The sequence below is a fragment of the Rhea pennata genome, chromosome 1 (genome assembly GCF_028389875.1).
Source record: "Rhea pennata isolate bPtePen1 chromosome 1, bPtePen1.pri, whole genome shotgun sequence".
Taxonomy (NCBI): Eukaryota; Metazoa; Chordata; class Aves; order Rheiformes; family Rheidae; genus Rhea; species Rhea pennata.
In genome coordinates, this window is record NC_084663.1 from 81161951 (window position 1) to 81187534 (window position 25584).

General features: G+C 34.5%; 1 protein-coding gene across 1 annotated transcript in view; it reads left to right on the forward strand.

Annotated features, from left to right (window-relative positions):
- LOC134137700 (small ribosomal subunit protein mS35-like) overlaps positions 1 to 24744 on the forward strand; it is a 35405-nt gene extending 10661 nt beyond the window's left edge. The window contains exons 6-8 of the mRNA XM_062570867.1: positions 1988 to 2057; positions 22872 to 22979; positions 23129 to 24744. Coding sequence (XP_062426851.1) covers positions 1988 to 2057; positions 22872 to 22979 — 178 coding nt within the window. The 3' untranslated portion in view covers positions 23129 to 24744. The remainder of the gene's footprint in view (positions 1 to 1987; positions 2058 to 22871; positions 22980 to 23128) is intronic.
- The last annotated feature ends 840 nt before the right edge of the window (positions 24745 to 25584 follow it).

Here is a 25584-nt window from a genome sequence, read left to right on the forward strand (position 1 = left end):
TTGAAGTTCTGTATTTAGAAATCTTAATCATTATTTTAAAGTATTTATTATGTTTGACAAATGGATTATGTTAGTTTTAACGATGACCTGAAAAGTTCCAGGCAAGAAGAATTAAGACACTAGTGACCAGACATTTCTCAGTGCTTTTATGTTCTAGATATAAATGAAGCACTGTAGTTATTTAGAATTGTGTTCAGAATTGTGTTGGAGAAGCATATTTTCTGTGTTAGATTCTGAAGTGTTTAGGAGAATGACATACATATTAGTTTCTAAATTCATGGTACGCTTTAATTTGCAGCTTAATTCAGTTTTAGGAAAAACGTAGTTGGTAGTCTTTTCTTTGATAGGAGACACTGTTTAATTTTGAAGTAAAATAAATGAATAAAATCAGTTGTGTAGCTCTTCTGCGACCAGACTTGGAAATGTAGTTAGTTCTTTGAGACTGCTTTTGGTACTAGCAGTTTCAATTGAAAGCTTTTTTTATTTCTGTAGCAAAGCTTACTTTGTAGCTGAAACATTAGTATAGCTGAAAATAACTTGCTCTCTAGGGCATCTGTGTATGGTCTCATGTTTCATTCAGGAAGGAAATCTTAATGTGCTAGTTGATATTTTGCCTTATTTTTAGTAAATTTTGAAGACCGAAGCTCTGGGCAGTATCTCTTTCTTTAATACAGGGTCTTCCAGACTGTTGTTTAGATTATTTGTAAATTGAGATTCTTTCACTTTGAAAGAAGTATGAGGGAACAACTTTTTAAAGTTTATTTGCTACATCTGTCATAGTCCTTAACCATTCAGGTAAATACTTTTTAAGTATCTTGTGTGTAATTTTGGCATGACAGAAATTAATGCAGAACAAATTACAACTTATATTAAGGATCTAATAATATATATGGGCAGCTTATTAGGTAGATCTTCGATGGCAGGTTTTATACCAGACAGCTAGCATTACAAATTACAGAGAATAACTTTTAGAAATTCACCTTATAATTAGTCAGTGTTAATTGAAAAAAGTGATGGATAATTCTTCTTGTCTGTCTGGAAATGATGTACCTTTTTGAATTGAAAAATAACAGATTCATTTTGGCAGGTTAACATTTCAAAACTGGTTTAATACCTCTTTCAAGTGACAGGTCACCTTGCGTAAATTCAAAAGACAAACTTTGTGGCCACAGGAAAGTACACAGTACAAATGCTCATCTCTGCTTAGTCTATGAGAGGCTTAGTAATGTTTCTTAATATTTTAATGCCTTTCAAGATTCTTGAATGTATTCTTTGTCAGTCTAGGGTGGAAGTAGAAGTATATGGCAGGGTGTTTTTGGAAATGTGGAACAGTTATGTTCAGAGTTAACTAGAGCTACTTCCTCTTACTTCGCCTGGAAAACCGTTTGAACACTTTTTGGTATATGGGTCTGAGTTGAAATCCAGACATGCTTGATAATGCTCACAGAAGGCAGATGTATATTTAGTAACTATTTTTCATATGTTGTGATGACCGTAATTCTTTCTTTTCGTGTTTCTGATTGATCCTTTGAACAATTTTAAAAGTTTGAGTTCTAGATTATTTTGTGTAATTTCTATTCTTCAAAAATAGAATTCCATACTCAGTCTACTATGTTGTAAATCATTACCCCTACTGAAAAGATTGGCACTCAGGTTTGAAAGAAGGGAGTCCAGACTAAACTATGTTGTATTCCGTTTTGACTCTCTTTAGCATAGAGTTCAAAGAAACTTTTAATGATTTCTAGAGATCTATAGATTCTTGCTTTTTGTATGTTTTCCTACTGACTTGCAGATTCTCATTGTTTTAATATCATCATAAAAGCATGAATGTTATTCTTGATTGTCTAGTTCAGAAATATGTGTGATTTGAAGTAAGATCCCTACTATACAGATTAGAAAAATTTGGATGATTCGTTTAGTATTTTGTTCAAAAGTGAATATAGTGACATGATTTCCGAAAGACTAGCTTTGTTTTTGGATTTTTTAGGTGTCCGTTAAGGAAACAGAACTATAATTATGGAATACACCTCCTCACAGTTTTGTACCATGAATCATGGGTAAGCATCTGTGCATATGTATGTTTCTCTCTTGTACATATACACGCATATATATATGATGTATAAACTAAATATCACTTGTAACTTACAAAAGATTCCATGACTATACACACTGAAGTATCTTAGATGCTGTTTTCCTCACCTTCCCAAATTTTCTTCAGAATCAAAAAAGTGTTTAAAAGATGTTTGAAATCTTACTTCAATAGTGAACTACTTATTTTTTTAATTTTAATTTTTATTTTTTTTAAGCTTTGCAGGAGTTGTTCTCTTGTTTCTGTATGTTTTAACTATATGCGTAACATACTACAGCAAGTTAGGAATTTAGAAGTAAACATCTCTTTACTGACATTAGTTTTGTTTACCTGAATTGGTGAAATAAAGAAAGAGAAAACAAAGTGACACTGTAGGATTGAGATGCAATAAACTTCATTTATTGCTTAAAATGATTCGAAGCGAGTTTTATGAGTTTTCACTGTTGTCTTAGTGCTGTTTGCTGGAGAAGTCTCACTAGAAAAAGAATTTATGATTTCAGAGAGGTACCACAGCAGAAGCAATGGTGCAGGGTGATAGCTGAATGCAGTAAGACTATCTCTCTACCTGCCCCCACCTCTTTAGCTACTAGCAATCAATGGAGACAGGCTAGCCAAATCATGAAAGATTTCAAAGATGTGCAGGAGGATTGAACCTGGTTCCATGAAACTTGCAGAGAAATTCAGGAGTATTGTTTGGTTAAATGTATAAAAGAACTCCCCTTTTCTAGTACATGGAGAAATAAGAAAAAGGGAAGGATCCAAAAGGAAGAAGCAACTTGAAATATTTTGTATGAGAAGTAACTGAATGCCTTATTTTGCATTTGTGAGTGTTAGAAGATGCAGAGTTTGGATGCTGGGGGAGGGAAGGAGAGGGGGAAGAGAATGGTCAGACTGCTGATGGATAGTCAGAATGAAATGTTAGGATGAAGAACCTGACAAAAGTGGCAGGAGTGAAAATGTACATTTGTGAGCTTGGGAATAAAGAAGGTAGCTGAAGCTTCTTGATTACAGTAGCATCCTGCCTCTCCTACAGGTATAGACTTGCAGTCCCTACAGATTGTTAGTTAATAGTAGTACTGTATTTTAAACTGTCCTCTCCCTCTCCTTATTTTCACACACAAATGACAGCAATGGACTTGACTATGCAAAATCTGGTAAAACCAGATTCAAACTGGAATACAATGTGTTTTTCAAAGGGTTGAGTAGTGCCTTTTTTTTTTTTTTTTTTTTTTCCTCCCCATGGCCTTTGTTGTTTTCTGGGAGGAGGGATTGCTTGCTTGCTTGCTTGTTTGTTTTAATTGGGGAAGTGAAGGAAGAAACTGGTGTTTGAGCCATCTGCTGATGGATGACTCCTTGCAAATTATTCCTGAGGATTGCACCATGAGTGGATTCAACAAATGAAAGGGTGAGGTATTTTAGATAAAGTAGCTCAATCAGTTATATTTCTACTGTTTATATGGTGGTACTACATGAATGCTGTTACAGCTGCTGTAAAAACTGTTTTTACAAGTATTGTGGTTTTTAAAGTATGACTGTTTGCTGCCCTCAAGTGGTTAGAAACAGCATAAGCTGATCTCCTTCAGCTGGTGTCACTAAAAAATAAAGTTCAGTTTTGAATTGAAATTTTCAGCAGGAGGAGAACTAAGTGGAACAGAAAAAATTACCAGTAAGAGAACTAAGTGGAACAGAAAATTAAGTTACCAACAAAGAAAGACATTGATAGTGATCATAAAGGTGATAAATCTGTAAATAGTGGAGAGGGAAAAGGAAATAACTGACTTTTTTTAAACAGTCAGTTTTGCAAAAGTATGGTAATTTTCTTAGATGCGTGACTTTCAACATACACAAATGCTAGATGATGTAGAATAAAGGAAATTATTCCATGTTACACAGCTGATATCTTGAAAGATGATTAATGAAACATTTCCCTCTAATTTTGTATTCTACAATATATATCTTAAAGGCTTAATCTGATACATGTTAAAAATAATGGAGCAATTCTGTACACACTTCTGATCTCTTTTTTTGCTTCTCATAGTGTGAATGTGGGAGTCTAATTGAATATAGAAATAGAGATAAGTGGGACTTGGCTACTGATGTAGAATAATAACCAAAGGGTCCTCTGGGTGCTTCTATTTACCTTGTGTTTGTGTTGCAGAAGATAGCAATACTTGATGAAATGAAAGAACAATGAAGTTGAAGCAGAAAGGTGAGGGAAGGAGAAAAATGCGGAATGGACAGGCAGCATGACACTGGAAGCTCTACCAAAATTTATCTGAGAGCCCCAAATCTGTGTACAGTTTGAAATGAATCTGAGGAAAGTATTTCATCTTGTGCTCTATATAGGAGAAGCTTTGGTTATCTGTTCAGAATCCTTGATAGCAATTTCTAGTAGAAACAAGAAAACTAAAAATAAACTCTTCTGACTGATCTAGAAGTGTTTTAAGTTAAACTTACCTGTCAAGAGATGGAATAAGAATACCAGGTGGAATTGGTGCACAATCAGTATGATGCTTTAAATTCTCATACTGATTTATTTTTCTGTGTAGCTCAGCCATTAAAGTCTTCTATAATCAGTCTCATTGGATACACATATATTTTTGCTTATTTAAGAATTTTACATAGATATATCTTTTTAAGCTGCTAATCAAGTAGTACAGTTCAAAGCTATAATATATCCAAAGAGATAAGTGCATAATTATTTTGACAGTTTCTCTTTTGTTAGAAGGTGCCCAGTAATTTGGAAAATGCTAGTATAGCTGTCACTTATTACTTGAAAATCTGTAGCAATTGTACCAGACAGAGCATCGTTTTTAACTACAATACTAAGAAGAGGGTATACTTTTTCTAGGCTATACAAAGGTTGAAATTGGACTTAAAAATTTGTGCTGAAGAATTAAAATTGTGCACCTCTTTCTCCACCTTCGAAAAAAGCTTGCAAAAAAATTGTTTTCACTAAGCAGTATTAATTTTTTAATTGTTCTGACAGTTGACAAGAAAGTTGACCAGCTTGAATATCTAAGTATTTTTAATCATCTTGAAAATTTCTCTAGCACTTACAGTTTTTAATTAAAAAATGTTGCCCCAAGGAAACACCAGAGAATTGACAATTCTAATCATCCATATGGCTGCAGCAGCCAACTATAAAAGTTGAGCTGGCAGAAAAGCAAAGAAAAATGAAAGTAAAATGCCTACTTAAATGATTATAAATTCTTTCCTTTTTCTCCATACTTAAATGTTCAGTGTATATATTGATATTTTTGTTAAATGTTTCTTATGTTGAAGATCAATTTTATTGACCAGAGTATATTTATATTTCCAGTATATATGCTGTGTCAGTACTTTAGTTGAAGCCCACGTTTTGGGTGGTCTTTAAGTCTTTATAGAGCTTTAATTACTAGTGTTTAAGATTTGCTTAGAAAGAGATCTTTATTCTGTTTATAACATTAAAAAAGATCTGTAAATAGTTGTATTAGGAGGTATAAAAAAAATCTCACTCCTCTGTTCCTCATGTTTAGTATTCAGTTTTTTGACTTTGACAAAGTGCTTTTTGTGGGTCTTGGAAGTATTGACAAGAGAAACAGTTTAAATTCAGCTGAGTGCATCTTCAGCCAATCTGAATATTGAAATTGTCTTATGATAGCATAAATCAATAGTTTCTAATCAATTCATTGAAGAAATATAAAGTCATGATTTTTAACCTAGTTCTTCAGGTAGGGATTCTAGAAAAATGTTGCACAAAAGCCACACTTGAATACTCCAGCTTCTACAGTTTTATACCCTTGTTGTAAGCTCTTACTGCACCTTCTACTAACCTATTTCTAATTTGCAGGGGACAAAAATAAGCAACTACCAAAACTGAGTGTCATCCTCATGTTTGAAGTTTCATTGTCTCCTTCTTAGTAAAGCTAAGACTACAATGTTCATAATGTTTCCACTATTCCACTACAAGTTGATAGTCAAGCAACTATCTAGTGTATATCAGATGAAAATATGATTTCAAATTCATTTCTATTATTGCAATAAATCTGGTTGGAAAGGTCTTTAAGTTTTACTTAATTCAGTCAAGTTGCAAAAATTGGTTTCTATTGATTTTCTTGTTTATGATGCATTTCTGGGCCTGTGTACACTAGGATAACTTTTCATATTAAAGCAAGGCCACCAACGTTGCAGCAATGGGTACTGGCTGTTTATAGTAAGGTTGAGGAATGGGTTTTGAAATCTCCCCCTGCCATCAAATCTCTTACTGCCTGCCCCACCCCTGAGAACTCAGATTTTATTTTAAAATCCATTTTGACTTGCCGTTCTGCTGGGAAGGATTCCAAGAGGGAAATGCTTAACAGCTTCTTTGGTCTCCTTTGGAATCCTTTTGCTCTGTATAGCTCAAAAAAGATGGGGAAATTCTTAATCTGTTAATCAGCATTCATCTCTGAAATCCCATAGGTTAGTGCATGCAAAGAAGGATTTTCTTAGAGATAAATGTAATGACTGTAATTAGTTCTTGTTGTCTCTGCTGTAACTTAGAAGTGTTCAAAACCCTCACAGTGATCTTCTGTTTGAACTTTGAACATAACTTTGGCAAGGAGTTTGGTCCAGAGACTGTCCAGAAGCAATACTCATATTACTCCTGAGAAATCTTATACCTATGAGAGAAGCTTTTACTTTAAAATGCTGTTGATGACTGGGAAAAATTGCCTTGGATAGCCATTATGCAGATAAATAAGGGATGATATGTAAAACAAGATGAAGTTAATTTTACAAATGTGTAAATCTCCAGATTGTATTGAGATATTTTTCAAGCATACAAGGAGCAGTTTACTGTATGCACTTGTTTTACTACTGCTTCACCAGTACAGGTCAGAATACTACTGCCTTTTCCCCTCTCCCACCCCCAGCTGCTGAATGAGGTTCTTTTATTTCTGTGTTATATTGTGTCCAGGCTTTTAATATCAGTCATGTGAGCCCTTTAGCAATGTTAATCACTGTTTCTGACTAAACATTTGGACTCAAGGATTTAAAAGATGAGAGATTCCATTTGCCAGATGCAGAGTATGACATTTGTTAAAGCATGTTAAGCATGTTTAAAGTGGGATGAATAGGCCCAAGTACACAGGGTTAGCTTAGACATGCATGTTAGAAGAATTATTTTTTGTTTCAGATAGCTTTTTTTTTTTTTAAAAAAAATACAGGTTTGATTGCCAGGTTTATTTAAATTCTGTATCTGCCACTAATGAAGCTTAATTATGATTAGCATAGCTGAAAAATTACTGATCATCTGTTTCTGACAAAGGATTTTTAAAAATCCATTTGATATAAAGGTTTTAGGAGACTATTTATTTCAACTTATTCCTGGTTTCTAGAAATAGAATTTTATTTCAATGTGTTTTCTACAACAGCGCAACAAAACCATGAACACTGAAATCAAAACAAAACTATCTAAAATTGTGATGCTTGTGTAGGTGAAAGGAAGTTAACATACTGTCAGCTTTAAGTTTACATTATAGTAATTCAATGCACAAAAATAGCCAGTCGTAACTTTTGAAATATCCCTTAAATGAACTGTGACACTAAATGAGAGGTTGCTGAATAAAAGAAACAGTCAGATACAAGATTTGTTCTACAAAGAACAACTGCACAAGCTAAGTACTTGCAGCCACTGGGATGAAACAGAAAATCTGCCTACACGCAACTCTTGAACATGTCTGATCTTGCAGCACTGTTTAGGTAGAAAATTATCGCTGTGGACAGAGATCTATTTAAGGAGCAATTTGTGTTGCAGGAAGAGGAAATGAATTAACTGATAGTGTTTATCCTTATGAGTCATAATTAAACAATTTCACAGATGATGAAGGATTGCTGTCTGTCATCATAGATTACTTGGCATGAGCTTTCTCACATGACATTTTTATAGCCAATGAAAACAGATCAAACTCATGTGCTAGGGATGTAATGGCTATGCGGCGTCTTCCAAAGCTTGAACGTATAGGGTTATTTACAAGTTTTACTTATTTTTTTTATTGTTATTCATTACGTATAATCCATAAACTTCTCTTTCCATTCTGACTAGCCAAATTATATCAGCCTAGTATATAAAGAATTAGCTGGTTATTTTTATGTTAGATAAGCAAAATCATAGAAGAAACTCATTTTCTGCAGAAGGCATATGGCACACAGGCACCTCTTGAACTCTGTTCAACTGTAAGCCTTGGGCAAGGGGAAATGTGGTCTTCTAAAAAGATTTTTTAAAGTGAATTTGGATGAGAGAAAAGTTTTTTTTTTCAAATTACTTTTGCTTTGTTTCAGTGTCAAGTGGTTTTTAAAGTGAGGTATATTTTCTTTCAGAAAGCTGAGGTGTGGGAGAGTGAGAAGACTGAGGAAGACAGGGAAGAGTATATCTGGGAAAATAGCTGACCTCAGAAAAATGCTTTGGATACACTACTTCAAATAAAAGCCTCAGAGAATGTCAGTAATGTAACTAAGGAAGAGCTTCTTGTATCTGAGGTAGTTAAGAATTACAGAAGCTCTGTAGTTGCACTTAAAAATGAAGGTGAAACAGAAAATAACATGTCTCACTATAAGGAATCTGTGAAGAAATTATTGAATATACAAGCGTTACCATGAAAGCAGACTCTTACAGGTATCTGTTTTTGGAAATATTATACTAGTATGTGAATATTTCTATGTGATATAATTATTCAGAACCTTAAGTAAAAAAGATTGTTGTCTGTTGTCTGTTTAATGAACTCAGGCCTTGCATTAAAAAAAACGTCTGTAGCTTCTAACTTACTGCTTTGAAGCACAGAGGAAGAAATCATATGGAGGTTTATCTTCTATTTGGTAATTTGTATTTGAAAGGAGTTGATTTGAAACATTTGATTACAGGCAGGTTTTGTTAGCTTTTTTTTACTTGGTACTTAATGGACTTTTCTTTTAAATTTTTATTTATGTGAGTTTTATCAAAAGCTTAAAGGGGAGAAAATTTTGACCGTTCTCCTTAAATCATAGAGAAAGAGTATAATGTTCAAAATTCTCATTTGGAAAAGTACCATGTGTGAAATTCCTAATCTTTTTTTGAACAACAATGAAACCAAAATCATTGCAGAAGTAACTGTGGTTTGGCTCAGAGAATGGTGTGAATGGTGGATTGTCTGACTTTATTCCAGAAGAGACTGATTTTAGTGTGTACATAAAATATACATTTGTTTAATTAGCCTTGTCAGTACTTTCGTAAGGACTAGTTTGCTAGCAATCATATGTAACTAACTTTCATTTTGCAATGGCATGTCTTGTACTAAATGCTCCTGAGCAATGCCCTTACGTGCTTAAGGTATGATCAGCTTGCTTTTCTCTTTAAAACTGTCCTTACATACTCAGGACATATGGGCACTTGAGTTAAAAAAAAAAAAATAATAATAAAAAAAAAAAAATCCTTTTTTGCAACAGAGAACAACTCACTTTTCCTCTGTTCTTTGTAGACTTTAAATGGACCTATGTTAAGGTTCTGTATGAAAGTAGTAGTTGAATAAGAATTTGCCTTTTAGTAATGTCTGGCAGGCAGGACAGTACAGCAAAGGGAAGTTATTTTTCATTTGATTACAAATATTACAAATATTTCAAGAAATACAGATGGGATAAATTGTGGTTGTCTTTTGAGTGCCAGGATACCGGAGTGTCTCTAACAATAATGGATTTTTTTTCTCATTGTAGGTATTTCCTGGCCAAGAACAATGTTAGAACTAATTCATTATGATCCCTAACCGCATCTAGCACTGATCATCAGAAATTGAATGACTGTCAAAGGTATGAGTTTTCCAACAGTATATGGCTTAAGGATCTGATGTATACAGAGCAATTGGCCAGTTGGCCTTAGAAATCTGCAAGATTGACCTTTAATCCTGCTTTTCTTTGTATTATTCCCATCCTCTCCTTTTTGAGAAACATTAAAGCAAAATTAAAAAAACTTCCCAATCCTGTGAGTGACCAATCAAGCTGCTAGAACCAAAGGCAATACCAAATTCAGAGTTGCCTTTTTTTTTTTTTTTAATAATTTTAACTAGTGATTTATATGTTTATGGTACAGAACTTGCGTAAGTCAATGGATTGGGTCACAGGTGGGCTGGATTATATTTTTAGCTCTATCATCTTGGATATTTCTCTCTTTTTGTGCTTTTTTTCCCCTCTCCCTCCAAACTTCAAGTATTTGAGGGTGCCAGTATTTCTTTGATTTTTTTTTCTTTTTTCTGTAGAATACCTAGAACAGTGGAATCTTAACTTTAGTAGGATTCCTACAGTCCTTGATGATGTGTAATATGTTTTAATGACTATAATCTACACATCTTTATATACCGGAGTGTATATAATTCTTGCAGACAGTCTCCTTGGAAACCCACACTGCCATTTAAAAACTGTGGAATTGAAGCATAGCAGGTTTACAAGTTAAACCACTACTGCACAGTAATACGGTACATCCTTATCAATGATTAGTCATTGATGTGTTATAATATAAATGCACAACTCTGAAGTGTTAATCCCTCTCTATATGTACATGTGTGAATTTTTCTGTTACAGGGAAATGCTCAGGTTTCATGTTGTTTTCAGATAGAAATGTAGATAGCTAGTATTTAAATCAAGAAGCAGGCTATGCTCTCGGTACATAAATTGGGAAGAAAGGGGGAGCAAAAAACACATGTAGCGTCTAGAGACATTAGCTCTCTCTAATTTACAGGCCAAGAGGAACATGGAGCTAGTTCATGACAGCCTTAACCTCAGGCAACCCTGTCCATCATAGACTGAAACCTGAGCAGGAAGGCTACTGTATGTGCTTGTTTGAGGTCATTGTTCTAAACTCTAAGTAGCAGATGTCTTATTTCAAATCCAAACACTTGCCCCTGCAAACTGGAAAAATCAGTTTCTTACAGCAAAGAAAAAATAAACTGTCTCCAATGGAAAAAAATTACACAAATTAAGTTCTTGGCCATCTGGAACAGTCCTGATGTATAATTTTGCTGGTGCTGTTGAAGAGACTAACCTTTTTTTTAATCTCCCGTATTAACATTCCAGAAGAAGTTGAGATCTAGCACTTGGTCAAACTGGAAAAGAACTTGCTTTGTCAGTATGCTGGCTAATTTCTTGTATCTGTAAACTACTGTAATCACTGGCATAAGATGCCTTTAGTAAATGCTATATGAAGAGTTGTGGAGTAAAAGTGTTCAGTTTTCTGTATAGTTTCCTGAGGTTGTTTTTCTATGTTCTATCACACTTTTACCCTGTTAATTAAAGCTATAGTTCACCAAGCACAATCTCTTGCTCTGATAGGCAAGAAGGCCTATACAGAGACATGATTCAATCTTTGGCAAGGAGGGTAGATGTTACAGTTACTTCTTCAAGCACCAAGACCTGTATAAGACTAGCTATATGCGAAGAGGTAGTAAACAGCTGCAGGTAATCTTGTGATTACTTTCAGAGAGATAATTTATACTGTTGATCACACTTTTGCCCTGTTTTGATGCATTGATACAAGCACACCTAAGGGATAAAGGGACGGTTGACTGAAGAGGGATGTTCTGTCTGGACAAGACATCTTTCCACCTAGAAAACACAGTTTTGCCTTATAACTATGTATTCACTTTCTTCTGAATATCCCAGATTGTAATAGAACAGTCCTGCTATTGTGTTTATATAACACTTTTCTGCTTTTTTTTTTTTTTTTTTCTGTATATACCAACAAGTCAGAATGAAACATGATGCCAAGTATTCTAATCATTTCATCCTGGCCCAACAGTATTGTACATAGAATAAATACAAATCTTCATTTTCCTTTCATCTGCTTTTTCTGGTTAATACTGGTATCCCAAATCACTGATATGAATCCACAGAACAGAGCTTTGAGGGTGTGTAGCAAAGGAACATGAAGTTGCTACCAAGTAGTATACTCACTCACCTGGAGATAAAGAAACCTGGACCCTAAAGATGATTGTGATTGCCTCAGATCACACAGCTTGTCGGTGATCAGATACAAGTTACTGTTCTGAGAAGGGAAAAAAATGAAAAAAACACTTGTTTTAAGATAAAGGATACATTGCCTATGATTTATTTTCATTAAGATTAATGCTTCCTTTCAGAGATTTGTATTTTATGACATCTTGGGGTGTTTTGTGCCCCTAGTGAACAGATTTCTGTGGTAATCTTTGGGTAGCCTTAGGTATACAACCGTCCCTGATGTAAGTATAGCAAGTTCTTACTTGTTAGGTAGTTGATTCCTGTCTTTTGTTTGTTTGGTTTTTTTAATCTATTCCACTAGTTATATCCATCTGTTATGACTAGTTTTTCTTCTTTTTTCTTCATTCAAGCTGCTATGGAGGGTCAGTTATAGCAAAGGAAAAGTTAGGGTGGAAGAGGCATACTACTGTGGACTTTCCAGCCAGATGTATTGCCAGCAAATGTTTAATGAGCATTCAGGTAGCAGCCTGAATAGGAAGAACGATCAGAATAAGAAAAGATATTAAGGATTTGGGGTCAATGAAGTTGGTGCAAGTCTCCTATAATGAAGGTATTGCAAGATGTTAGAATGTGTCTTAGTTTTCCATAAAACTACATTATTTTTATCCGAGTACTCTCATTGAGAACTCCAATTTCTTAATAGTACAGGAAAAAAAATAGAGATGTTGTCCCATGTTCAAGTTCACTTTCAGTGTTTGCTGTCTTGAATATTACATGTCCAGTATTGATACTGTATTAGCTATATTGCCTTGACATGGAGAGATCTTACTCATTTGACTCCAGTTGAGCAGTACTATATTACGAATTTAAGAGACCTCCCTGATTTTATACATATATGATTAAATAACCAGATGAATCAGAAATATATTCTTTTCAGTGTAATAAATTAATGTATAAAGGTCACTGTGTTACAGTACTATTACCTCACACTGTTACACAGTTCTGTAATCCTCTTATTTATTTCTTACATGGGGCAAGTAGAAAGAGATGTTATTCAGTCCCTTTTCTTTAAAATCTGGAAGAGGAAACAAAAACTGATATTCATATAAAAAAACTTCCCAACATATGAAACAACTAATTATAATACAAAATATGTGTGCCTGTGTAATTGAAGGTAACTAATGTTCAGCAATACTTGCAGAAACTCTAGGCTAAGAAAAATAAAACATATCCAGTTAAAATTAGGGTAATTTTTAGGTAAACAGAAAGTGATTTTCACTATCAGAATTTTATTCAACTGCCTGCATGTGAATTCTGCATCCTAAAAATAGCATAGAATTACATAGCCTGATCATTCTGCAGCACAGTAATTTTCATCTCCAGGCAAGAGCACTGAGCAATACAAATTTTATCATATTCCCTGAGTTTCAAGAGAAATTGTATCTGGAGTTCTGGAGTTCTGTGCTGCAAGTTCCTGAAAATAAAATTTGTGCTGTTTGAGATGTCTTAATTTCTCAAATAATATGCTTTCTCTTTTGCTGGGAGCTGTGATGTGAACACAAGCAGAACTTTGGAAGAGAATGGCTCCATTCAGTCTGAAAAAGACATTCCAGAGTGCAGATGTAGTTCTTCTACAGAGTGTCTAGGTTTAGGTTTCTTAATTGTTAATCTTATAAAAATACAATGTTCTTCAAAGTGAGGTTTTTGCTGAGCAGCAAAACATGAACTTTGTCGTTAGGATTTATCTTGACCGTATTAAAGAGACAACTTGATGAAACATTTCTTTATTACTGCATTATCCTGAATGTTTATTGGTGATAGCAAATAGACAAGCAGAAGAGTAATTAGCTGATCTTTAGACCTACTTTTCATTTACCTTTACCTTTGAGATGCAAGTTGATTTTAAAATGTGCTTTCTTTGGTTACATGATTTTAAAAATTGCAAGGTGTAAAATCTAATTTTAAAAGTCTTCATTACAAACTGATGTGAGAATGTTGGCTGAAGGGTTTTGTGAGAGAATTCAATGAAAAAATATGCTTACTACCAGTATTGAGTGGAGAATACCACAATTTGACATGGAGCATTTGATTAATCAGTTTGTTTACTGTATGGTTATGTTTACAATCTCAGATTGCCGTACTGTGAGAAGCGTCTAGACATTGGCTGTGATAAAGATCAGAACATCACCTTTGCTGACTTTTCATTTCCTAGTTAAGATTTTGTAAATGGTAATGAGCTATGCCTACCTCTGTCTTTAACATAGAGATGCTTCACTGAACAGTGAATATTTTCTTCTCAGTTTGAGTTGGACAGAGAATGGATGATAGAGCACTGTGCAATGAGAGTCCTAAATTAAATGGTTTGTAGCTCTTAAAGAACCACCACACTGCAGATCTTGGTGTGCATCACCATTGGTGATGTAAGTTGTGGTGACAGGATATAAAGTACATCACAGTACTTTACAGTTGAGGAACTGAGTTCCTCATCTGATGTGCATGTGCCTGTGCTCCCTAATGAAATGAATCACATCTGAGAGTTCTCCATTTCAGGGACAGTTCCATTAAGATTATCTTAAGATGAAAAACACATAAGAAATGTGTTCTTTAGTTACAGTATGACCATATTCATCTTTTGATACAATATAGAATACCTTGCTTCCTCCCACCTAGTTCCTCTTCCTGGAAAAGAATATGTCAGCTTCTGCTTAACACTGAAGAGCCATTCGGATCTCATCATCTTAACTGAAGTTTTAATTGTGAATATCTTTAGTGACGTTTTAACAAGGACTATGTCCTAGATCCAGCCACATGATGAATTAGAAAAGTGTGATTTGGTGATGAAGATCAGGTTACTCAAATCTGAGATACATTTTGCCATGCTTACATCTGAAGAGATTCAACATTTTACATATAAGCATACAACTGCCCTTAAAAACAAATCATACTTTTGACTTTTTTTAGCTAAATGGGAAGAAACTGGTTTTGTGTTATTTCAAATAATTAAAAAAACCCTTACCTTTAGAAAAGTTTAAAATGTTCTTTTTATCCCTGTGACTATCTTGTGTCTATTACATATAAATTAGCATAGAAGTTTAATTGAAGACTTTCAATAAGTTCTTTAAACTTCAGTTTCCTAAGCTAAAATGCTGATGAATGTATACTAAAGCGTAATTTTAGGGAGATTTTTTTCTCTCAGAATGACGTACTGGATCTAATTAGATATTCATGTGGCCTTATAATCTCATTGCTCTAGTTTTTGAACATTCCATGAATCTTACGAATTTTAAAACAATTTTCTGCATAGACATGTGACTATTGATTTCTTTTTTTCTTATCATTTACACTTCTCTGTAAAATAAATAAACTTCTTACAGTAAGTGAGGAGCTCTGAAACATCAACAAGTTTAAAAGATGAAGAACAATCCTGGTTACCACTGAAAACGTTTGCTTTGCTAAACAAACTTCGTAAGTATGGTAAGGAAAGGAAGTAGTTTGCTGCCCTGTTGATCTAGTCACTTGATTTGTATTTAGGAGGAGCACTTTTATTAATGCAGTATAAAGAATTAGAAAACAATAAAGTTGTTTTATTGTAATGCTAGCTTCTAGAACTACCAAAGCCTTTTGTGCTTTATTGCTGTGCAACACATATTAAATGAATGTCCCTATTTTAAAGAGCTAATCATGTAAACAAAAAATAGAAGTAGGCTAGAAAAAGCAAGTCAAGGTGAACAACCTAAGCTGATACTAATAGCAACATATGAACAGTTTTTAATCAGCTGCATTTACCTCTTAGCCAATAACCAAGTGGATATTTGAGTGCATAACAGGGCAAATAAGTTTACAAAACCAGTCTGAAGGTGTTTCTGGGAGGACTTAGAAAACATTTGAAGTCATATTAGAAGAGTGAGGTGAGAAGTGGGGTGAAAATAAAGCTTAAAGTTTGAATGATCAGATATCTGGTATGAGTTAATTGGATTTAGTAGTTTTGAGGATTTAGGTTTTTTTTTTTGTTTGTTTTTTTTAAAGAAGTAAAAAGTGCTGGCTGAATTATTTGTTCTCAATATTGGGGATAAATGCAGGAAAAGCACCAAACTGATCTTACTACTCTAGTCAGAAATACCAGCTTCTTTAACTAGGAACGTTTTTGCTATTTTATCTTTCCATTCTTGCTCAAAGTAGAAATCATTCTCAGACTCCTTTAATTAAAGAATTAGCTAATCCCTAGTTAAAGAACGAATAAATTTGGTTCATAGAATCAGTAAGGTTGGAAGGGACCTCTGCCGGTCATCTAGCCCAACCCTCAAGCAAGTGGCCCACAACCTTGGCATTATTAGCACCACACACTAACCAACTGAGCTAAACCAGTTCTGCCACCCTGTCTGTAGATTTTAATTAGAGAATATAAACAGGGTTTTTCTAGAAATGACTAGATCTGAGGCAATTAAGGGATGATTGGAATTAAATGACTCTTTTATGATGCTGTGAAACTTCAATCAGTTTTGCTGATGGCATCCTTAATTTTCTCAAGTTAGTGTGAGGGTAAGGATTTGTAAAGCTGCAGTGAACCTCCTCTCTTAAATTATAGTAAGTATTTTTAAGCATTAGTCTGGGTCAGATTATAGACCTAAATGTGCTCAGATACCTCTGACCATGCAGTGGGAGCTATGAAGTGTGTACGTTTTCCTTGCCAAGGAAATTGTGTTTTGTCTCATAAGAATGAAATTACAACCAAAAGATGCTGAAACTGTCAGTAAAAATTATCTTTTGTTCTGTAAAAGAAACATGTAAGAAATAAGCTGGTATATACAATTCATTTTTTTTAAATATTCCAAAACAAGGATAGTGACAGTATTTTACAAACTACTTTTGACAGTAGTATATTCTATGAAATGTCTAGACAGTTTTTTCTCTCCTTGTGGGTTTATACTGACCTCTCCTCTTTCTGCAAAACCTTGCTGCAAAAGCAACAGTACAACAGCAAAGGGAGATGGGAGAAAAGCAAAGAACAACAGGAATCAACAAGAAACCTAAGTCTACAGCCTCCCATGCAGGTGCCTCATTATCTGAAGTGTAGTTCCTACTGCTGTAGCCTTTGGTATTGTTAAAGTGTTACTTACTGCTGTTCAGACAAGGAGGAGTGGGTACATGGGATAACACCTTGGGAGATTTATAGATCAAAGTTAAATGTACAGTCCTTTGATCTGAACTGGTGAGAGACTCAGTGCTTGTCTTAGCAAAGTGATCATCCAGTAGAAAAGTTTCTGGCCTTGACAAAGTGGTAGCTTCATTTTTTTGGCCCATCAGGCTTGTACTGAAGGTGTAACTGTGCTATTAAGCCATGGCTAGTGGTAGAAGATGGAGCTTTGGGCAGAAGAGAACTTGATGTTACATTATTCTGCTGGCATCCTTCCGGCTAAGTTATCTTTCTGCTGTTTTGCCTTTCATATTTGTTTGTTCAGTGAGGAGCGAATATTTGGCTCTTTTGGTGTCAGTTTCTCAAAAATAAGAAGATCTGGATCAATCCCTATTAAATCATAAACAAATGTTCCTTAGATACTCATCTTATACTCTGCTTTCAAGATTCAGGTTCTATCTTCCAGATCCTTTCTCAAATGATGAATGGGAGAAAGGGGGGAAGTATTCTCTGAAATAGATACATTAATGAAATACGAGAAAAACTTTGATGCATTTTTAGCATTATGTGTATTAAGAAGATCTTTCAGTGTAACAACTGACCTAGTAAAATTTTATCTTTTTTTTTTACTGTTGCTGAGTTTTCAGCCTTCATGCACGTAATATCTGATTACCTGTTGTGATATTGTACAAAATGGTGTTGATTCCAGGCTTGAGTATGCTGCTTTCCAATGCTGGGCAAGACATATGCGGGCAGCTCATGTTCTCATGAGGAGCTCCATGGTAGTACATTGCAGGAAACTATATCAAAAAAAGAACAAAGCTGAGTTTGTCAGCCTCATGACCTTGCATTTTGCATGCTACTACATTATTTAACAGTAGAAGGGCTATAATGCTGGGAAGCTACATAGTGCTTTAAATTTGTAGTTCTCATTATCTTAAAAATAATTAAACCTATGGTCAGAAAGGTGTAGCTATTTAGGACTATTATTTTACATCTGGAGAAAAGGGGTAGAATGGCCACTTGAATTCCAAATGTATCTCTGATTAAATAAATTTACAAAATTGATACACTGTAGCTGGTAGTCTTGCTACCAGTTTCCTCACACAATCCCTTCCATCACACCTCAGCTGCAGGGAATGGATCACTTCTAAAATGATCCATCTAACATGATCCATCTAAATGATTTCTAAAATGAAAAGTAAAGCTATCAAGGAAGACAGCTTTAAGCTGTTTTCTCCTATGGATACCTGTCTACTTGAAACTGTATTGCAGTCACTTATTTCAGCCAGACTATTAAGTGACCATCTACTGAACTGCAGTAAGCATGCAGCATCCTGCCCTATTGTCAGTTCCCAGTCCTTTTCCTTGTTTGCCCTTGTGCTATTGGGCTTCTGTGAACAAAGTATACAGACTTAGTTTAGACAATTCTTGATTAACGTTTGGAAATTCAGTTCTATCTTCCCACATCAGAAGTCAGGGCTAAAATAATAATGAAGAAATACCTCAAAAATTTGTCACTGAAACACAATTTTCAAAAACATAAAGATGCCTAAATTCCAATGATTTAAGATTTAGATTAAAAATAGGGCTTAGAAGTCAATTTAATCAGATGTTTTTGATAGTTTTATGTTTATCTGCATGCTAAAATATTTATAGTTAGTGTCATACTATATCAAAACCTATGCAAGATTCTTCTTTCAGTCTAACAATATATCAAAATGTAAGTATCTCGTCAAAAGTTAATTTTCTTTTATGATATCAGTCTGCTTGGAGCAGGATAACAATTAGTTTTGGGGTTAATTAGAAGATTTTTTTGGTTTTTTACTTTTTTATTTATTTTACCTAAACTTCTCTTTCCTGCCTTGAATGTAATCACCATAACTAATACAGCTACTTGCAATTAGAAAAGTATTGCCAGGACTGAGGAAAAATCAAATAGCAGAAAAGCCAGTAAATTACTAAAAATGCTAAAGATAACTTTTCTGACAGTGATTGTGAGTCTCAGGCTTTGCACTTGAGAAAATTCTAGCATTCCTCCTGAGTCTCAGTTGGGCAATGTATTTATGAAATGAGCTTTTAAGATGAGATGCTTATATTTATTTCTTAGTGTAACTGTCATTAAAATATGTGAATTACTAGAGCTGAAATGTTGCTTCAGGCAAACATTTCCTAAGATAATTCAGTGATTTTTGTTAATACTGAAAAAAGAAGCATTTTAGTTATAGTATATTGATGTAGCACCATTAATAAAAAGCTTTACTTTACCTAAATTACTCAGAAGCTACCTAGCTTTATAAATGTATTCCATTTACTTAGGTGTTTATGCCAATCATTATTATCATATTTGTAGGTAATTAAACTAATTTGTAATACTTCCCCTGTATATAATGGAAAAATCATGCAACTCTTTCCATTTTATGTAATCCTAAAAAAGAGGCTTAACTAGCGACAAATGAAAAAAAAGGAAGAAAATATACTAAATCCAGCCCTACTATCTTTTTTGTATTACTGCATATTTTTTCAGTTAGAATCCTGCCTACTGCATCATACAGTAAACATACAGCTTGGAAACAAGTTTTTCAGTTATAATGAACTTATCTGCCATAGGAGAAAAGTATTGTTTTCAAAAAATGTGTGCCATGCAGTTTAAGTATTTGCAACGAAAAAGCATTCTGTCTGTGTGAACAATACAGATTCAGCAGCTTTATGGAAATGATGGATGACAGACGTGCTACTGCAGAATTTATTTTGTCTTGTGCTTTTTAGCTACTTCGGGTATAAAGATCAAAGTTGTCTGCCTAGCTGAAACAAAACAGTAATACCTACAGATAAAATTGAATTCTTAAACTCTAATTAAAGGTAGGTAGAGGTATGATTTGACAGCAACTCTAAAATAAAGAGGATAGCCAACAATTTTTCCTTCACTTATATCATTTTTGTGTCCTATATCTAACTCTAGTTAAGTTTCATTATTTATTTGTCATAGGAACTTGTGCTTAGAGTATATTCTTAGGCCATTAATCTTGGTACAAGGAAAGTTATGATTATACAAATAACAAAAGATGATGTCTTGTGGAAGACAGTGATAGTTTTACATGGATTATACAAAACTCTGGCTCTTCTATATGCTAATTAGTTTGTATTTTTATTCAAAAGATTACATATATTCTACAGGATTAACGAGGCATCTTTAGTCACTACATAAATATTCTGATCTATTTCTTGAGGACTGAACATTTTTACAGGTGATATACAAACTACATTGGCTTCCATGGATAAGGCAATTTAAAATCCACTCACTATTTCTAAGAATTAGTGTCTGAATACAAAAGTAGTTCTAGGCATCACAAACCTTTTTGTATCATTTTTAGCATAAGTAAGCAGTTTAAAAGACAAAGCACTTCAAATATTTGTATGAAATATGTATATAGTATTGGATTTTCTGTGCTATCTCTTTTTCAAAGATTAATGCAAACATTAATAATGCGATATTATGAAGTCATTGTTTGAAAATCAAAATTTTCACATTTTTGTTCACATTGATGATTTTTCATTGGAAAGAAAATTGTTCTTCATTTTCATCACATACTGTAGCAGTATGTACCTTTGCCTTCAGACCCAGACACAGTGTTCTGGATTTTGTTAAAGAATGGAAGTTTTGTGCTAATAGCATATTTTATGTTTGTTTTTAGCATGATATACAAACACTATGCAGGTTTGATAATAAAGACTATCTTATTTAAGAACGTATAAAAATAATGTATTTACTTGGACAGAGGAGAGATCTTCCAAAATTTCCCTACTTCCCATATTTGTGCAAAGTTGTAGGGTCTTTAGAAACTCCTTCTTTTCAGCACAACATAATTCTAAAAATGTTTTTCATTTCGATGATTACTTTGTAATCTTTATGAAAATACCATTGAATATTATAAAAAAGAAGTCTCACATTTGAAGAACTTGGTTATCTGTGGATATATTCTCTTTTGGATGTGTGATGGATTTGATTGCACAAAATAGAGTAAGAATCCTTTTTTTTTTGGTAAGGAAGGACTGTTCTTTGGTCAGGATGAAAGCTCCAAGAACATGCTATAAAACATTTTTTTTATTGCTTTGAAGAGAGATAAGCAACAAATTTTATTGTTTGCTTTTAAATTATTTCAAAAAAATTTTGAGTTGTAAGATGAGCTTTTAGTAACTTTGCTTTTAGGGATAAGATAATAAAGAAAACTCTCTTATTAAACTTCTTATAAATCTTTATTTCTTGAAATCCAAATGAGGATATTTATTTACAGTAATGTTGGTTGTAGTGACAACATGCGTCTCCTTGGGACTTTATCAGAATTACTGGCTGATTTAGAGTGTGCTTTTGAAATGTCATCTAATGTCTATATATTTGTGCTAAGACTGTAACAAAATGGTATTTGACTATGTAAGATTATAAAAACAAGGTTCCAGGTAGCATTACTTATGTAATGCTGTAAGATGCCCAGTCCCTTGTTTTATGACAAAAAGTTCATTGACTAAATAGAAAAAAAAAAACTACTGAAATGTATATAATAGCTCTTTCATCACAATAATAAGACAGAAGCTGATTCTTCCCAGGAATGCCTCTGGCAATTATATTAGCTGTCTCAATGTTAGGTGATGAAGTTCATATCATATTTTGTATTTCAAAATTTCCTCAAAACATATATTGACAATTTTTAGGAACTGGCAGGCCACTTTCATCCTCCTTATTCAAAAACTTTTCAAGACTTTTGAGTTTTACAATCAAATTTAGGCACCACAGAAGCACTGTTCAGTGAACTCCTGGCAATGTACTCCTAAAGTAAATGCAGTGATACGGAGAAAGTAGGGCTTTAAGGCTTAAGACAAGCAATGAAATTTTCAAACTTTTATTCTGAAACTGAATTTAAAAGACTGAGAAAAGGAAAGGAAAGGGTTATAAGCTGAATCACAGAATTACAGAATGGTTGAGGTTAGAAGGGACTTCTGGAGATCATCCAGTCCAACTCCCCTGCTCAAGCAGGGTCACCTAAAGCGTGTTAGACAGGATAGCATTCAGGTGGGTTTTGAATATCTCTGGAGAAGGAGACTTCACAGCCTCTCTGGGCAACCTGTTCCAGTGCTCTGTCACTCTTACAATAAAGAAGTTCTTCCTCATATTCAGGCAGAACTTCTTGTGTTTCATTTTTTGCCTGTTGTCTCTTGTCCTGTTACATGACACCACTGAAAGAGTTTGGCCCTTTCACTTGACACTCCTTCCCCCCCCCCATTTGGTATTTGTATACATTGACAAGATGACATAGGTAAGATGTTATTGATAAGATGATGTAAGGAAAACTGCTGTGTCTCAGCTTTATTGCTCATATTGATATTATACCTGAGTTGGACCAGTAATGTGATGTAAATATTCAACAAGAGTGCTTTCTCCAAGAAATTGAGTATTCTTGTATCTCAGAGAAGGCCAAATATTGTATTTCCTCCTTTTTCCTCCCTCACTGTATTCTAGCCATAGCCACCATACACCAAAAATAGCAATCCTGTTGGAGTAAGTGTCACTGATAACAGAATGTATTTTTTCTCTACAGGAATGAGTGGTGATATGGATATTGAAGTACTATTGTTTTAATGTTATCATTGACCAGAAATTTTATAGTAGAGATTTAAAATTTCAAAGGCCTTAAGATTTTCATGTCTTTCTAGTGTCGTCTCCCAGAAAACATTCAGATTATCAAATGCTCTTCTGTGGGACTGAAGAGAAGACAGGAGAACAGCTACAATGTGCCTCTGCTTTCTTGCCTTGAAAAATAGGTACTGTACCCTATTTTGCATTATTTCTTCTTCAAATAAAGGAATATTTGCATAAAAAATTGACCAAAATGTTTTTCGTTGTATATGGTAATACATATTTTAATGTCTGTCACAACCTTCATAATGAAACACTCACTGTTCTTCGACAGGCAGCAGGTTCTACTGCACTGTTGGTATGAGACTTCTGAATAAATCTTCAGCACATGGGCTCCCGTCTGCTGTGATTCCTGCAGAAGACCAGGGAAGCGTCGGATCCAGCAGTTTTTGTAAAACATAGTGGGTGAGCAAAGGGAGTCTGACTCTATGGCCAAACCCAGAACCAGCAGCGTTTCTGCCAGTACCACCAGCATAACCATCTCTTCAATGTAATGAGCTTCATCAGTGTGCTTTCTCCTCCACAGATGCACTGAGGTTTGGACCAGCATTTTAACGGACAAGCTCTTGAGTGATGAGGATACTGCCAGCTCTGCCAGGGAAATGAACCAGGGGATGGTTTCTCCAAACTATTCCCGTGATTCTGTTTGGGCAGTTGCTGGAAAGAAGCAGGCACATGATTATAACAGTTACTATTATTTTTTCTGTAAATGAATTATTTGGAGACAGTTTTTGAGAGACAACAGACACAGGCTGCTTTTAATCATTCAGGGAGCTTGTTTCTGTGATCCCAAGTTTGCATCTCGTCCTTCTGAGCTCAAACTATCCAGACAGCCTTAATGTGTAGTGAATAATGGTAAGTCCAGGAGACTGTTTCACCTCAACTCTAAAAGCATGCAGCTCAGCCCCTTGAGAGCAGGTAGGTCTGCCACTATGTTCAGGCTCACTATTACATTCAACACAGAAGAAGCTCAGTTTAGTTTCTTGTTCTTTTTGAATTATCTGGTGGCTGCAAACGTAATTTCCAACTTTGTTGCTACACTAGATTAGCTAATTCTGTCTGCCAGTCAGAAGTGGAGACTTTGTTCCTCTTCCCTACTCCCCTACTCTGCTTTGGATGTAAAAAAAATATCACCACCAACAAAAAAACCCTACTTTATTTCAGTGATCTAACAATAGATGAATATGACTGGAGAAGTGAATATGACTGTATTTATTTCTGGACTGGATAGGTAGTTGAAGCCCCATCCCTAATCTTCCATAAGACTGAATATTGAACTGTCTATATGGATTTTTTTCTGCTTATGTTAAAGGCTTGAGAAAGTTCTGTGAGAAGGCAAGAAAGAAAATATAGTTGCTATTCAGGAAGTCCAGTTTTTCAAGCACCTGTTCTGAAAACTGAAATTGAGTGTTTTGTTTCTTAAAAAGACCCAGTGTGATCTCTGATTCCCACCCCTGCACACAAGACAGCATACAGAAAGGCTTTATAATGTTACTATACAGCTGAAGTCCAGTTAAACTCAATGGACTATATAGGGATGTTGAAGGATTTAGGCAGTAATGCAGTGGTCTCCAATAAAAATTGTCTGTAGACTATTTGAAAAATATCTTAAAAGAGAACTTTTTCTTCAAGATTAGGATCAAGGAATTTCCCCAGCTCCACATAAAGTATGGAGCAGTGCTGACAATTTTATGCCTAATAGAGATTCTTGGAAGCTCACGGAGCTCTACAAAGGGTTAGCTCCTGTTGATCCAATAGCAAGAGCTAGGCCTTCATTCATTTGGTGGAAGTACTGGCTATGATCAGAATGCCAAATAAATGTCTGCTTTTATCCAGATTGCATGTCTCTGGTGGGGAAGTTGGTAAATTAAATAGTAAGTGAGAGCTTAAGTGGGTTATTCTTTAAGCCTCTGTCCTGAAAAACAGCTCTTGATACTGGTGGTGTTCGGTTGTTTCTGGTAGTCTGATGTGCTTTCTTTTATTTTCATTTCTCTGTGAAAGTCACTGTTTAAAACCTTAAATACGTTAAACACCTCAGGGGTGTTTAACATCCCCTGTTGCTCAGAGGACAGCATAGGTTTTTAGGCATATTCCTACCATTGCCACAATTATTGGCAGTGTATTTTTTTAAAATAACTTTTGCTCCAGTTTTCTGAATATTCACAAGGCATCATTTGCTATAGAGCACAGTCAAAATACTGATATTTTGAAATTTGCATTTGCCTTGTGGCATTACTTCCAGCACCTAGTATAAATTCTGGATCTATTTTGTTCTGTAAGTCTGGTATACAAAAATTCTGAGTCCTGGTTGCTTTCCTCACTCCTCGTGTTTCCATTTCTCCAAGATGAGAAATTTAAAGGGTTCTGGTTAAAGGATTAAACTGATATGAAACAAGTATTTATATTAGGTAAAACTGAATATCCTTTAGTCCATTCAAATAAATAGGATTATTTGCATGAACAAAAAAATTAGAGGTAATAGGTAGTATTGATAGTAATGGTATACATATTTGTTGTTACATAAAAGTTATGCTGTCTCTCCTCCTCTATATTTTTATGTATGTTTTGACACCTTGCAGAGTTTATATATAGACAATAAATATGATTACCTTGCAGAGTTTATATATAGACAATAAATATGATTACTTCTTCCTTACGGGGGGGGGGGGGGGAGGGGAAAAAAAAACCCCTAAAAGACCAGTCCTGTGACGTTTTTCAATTAGATGCACC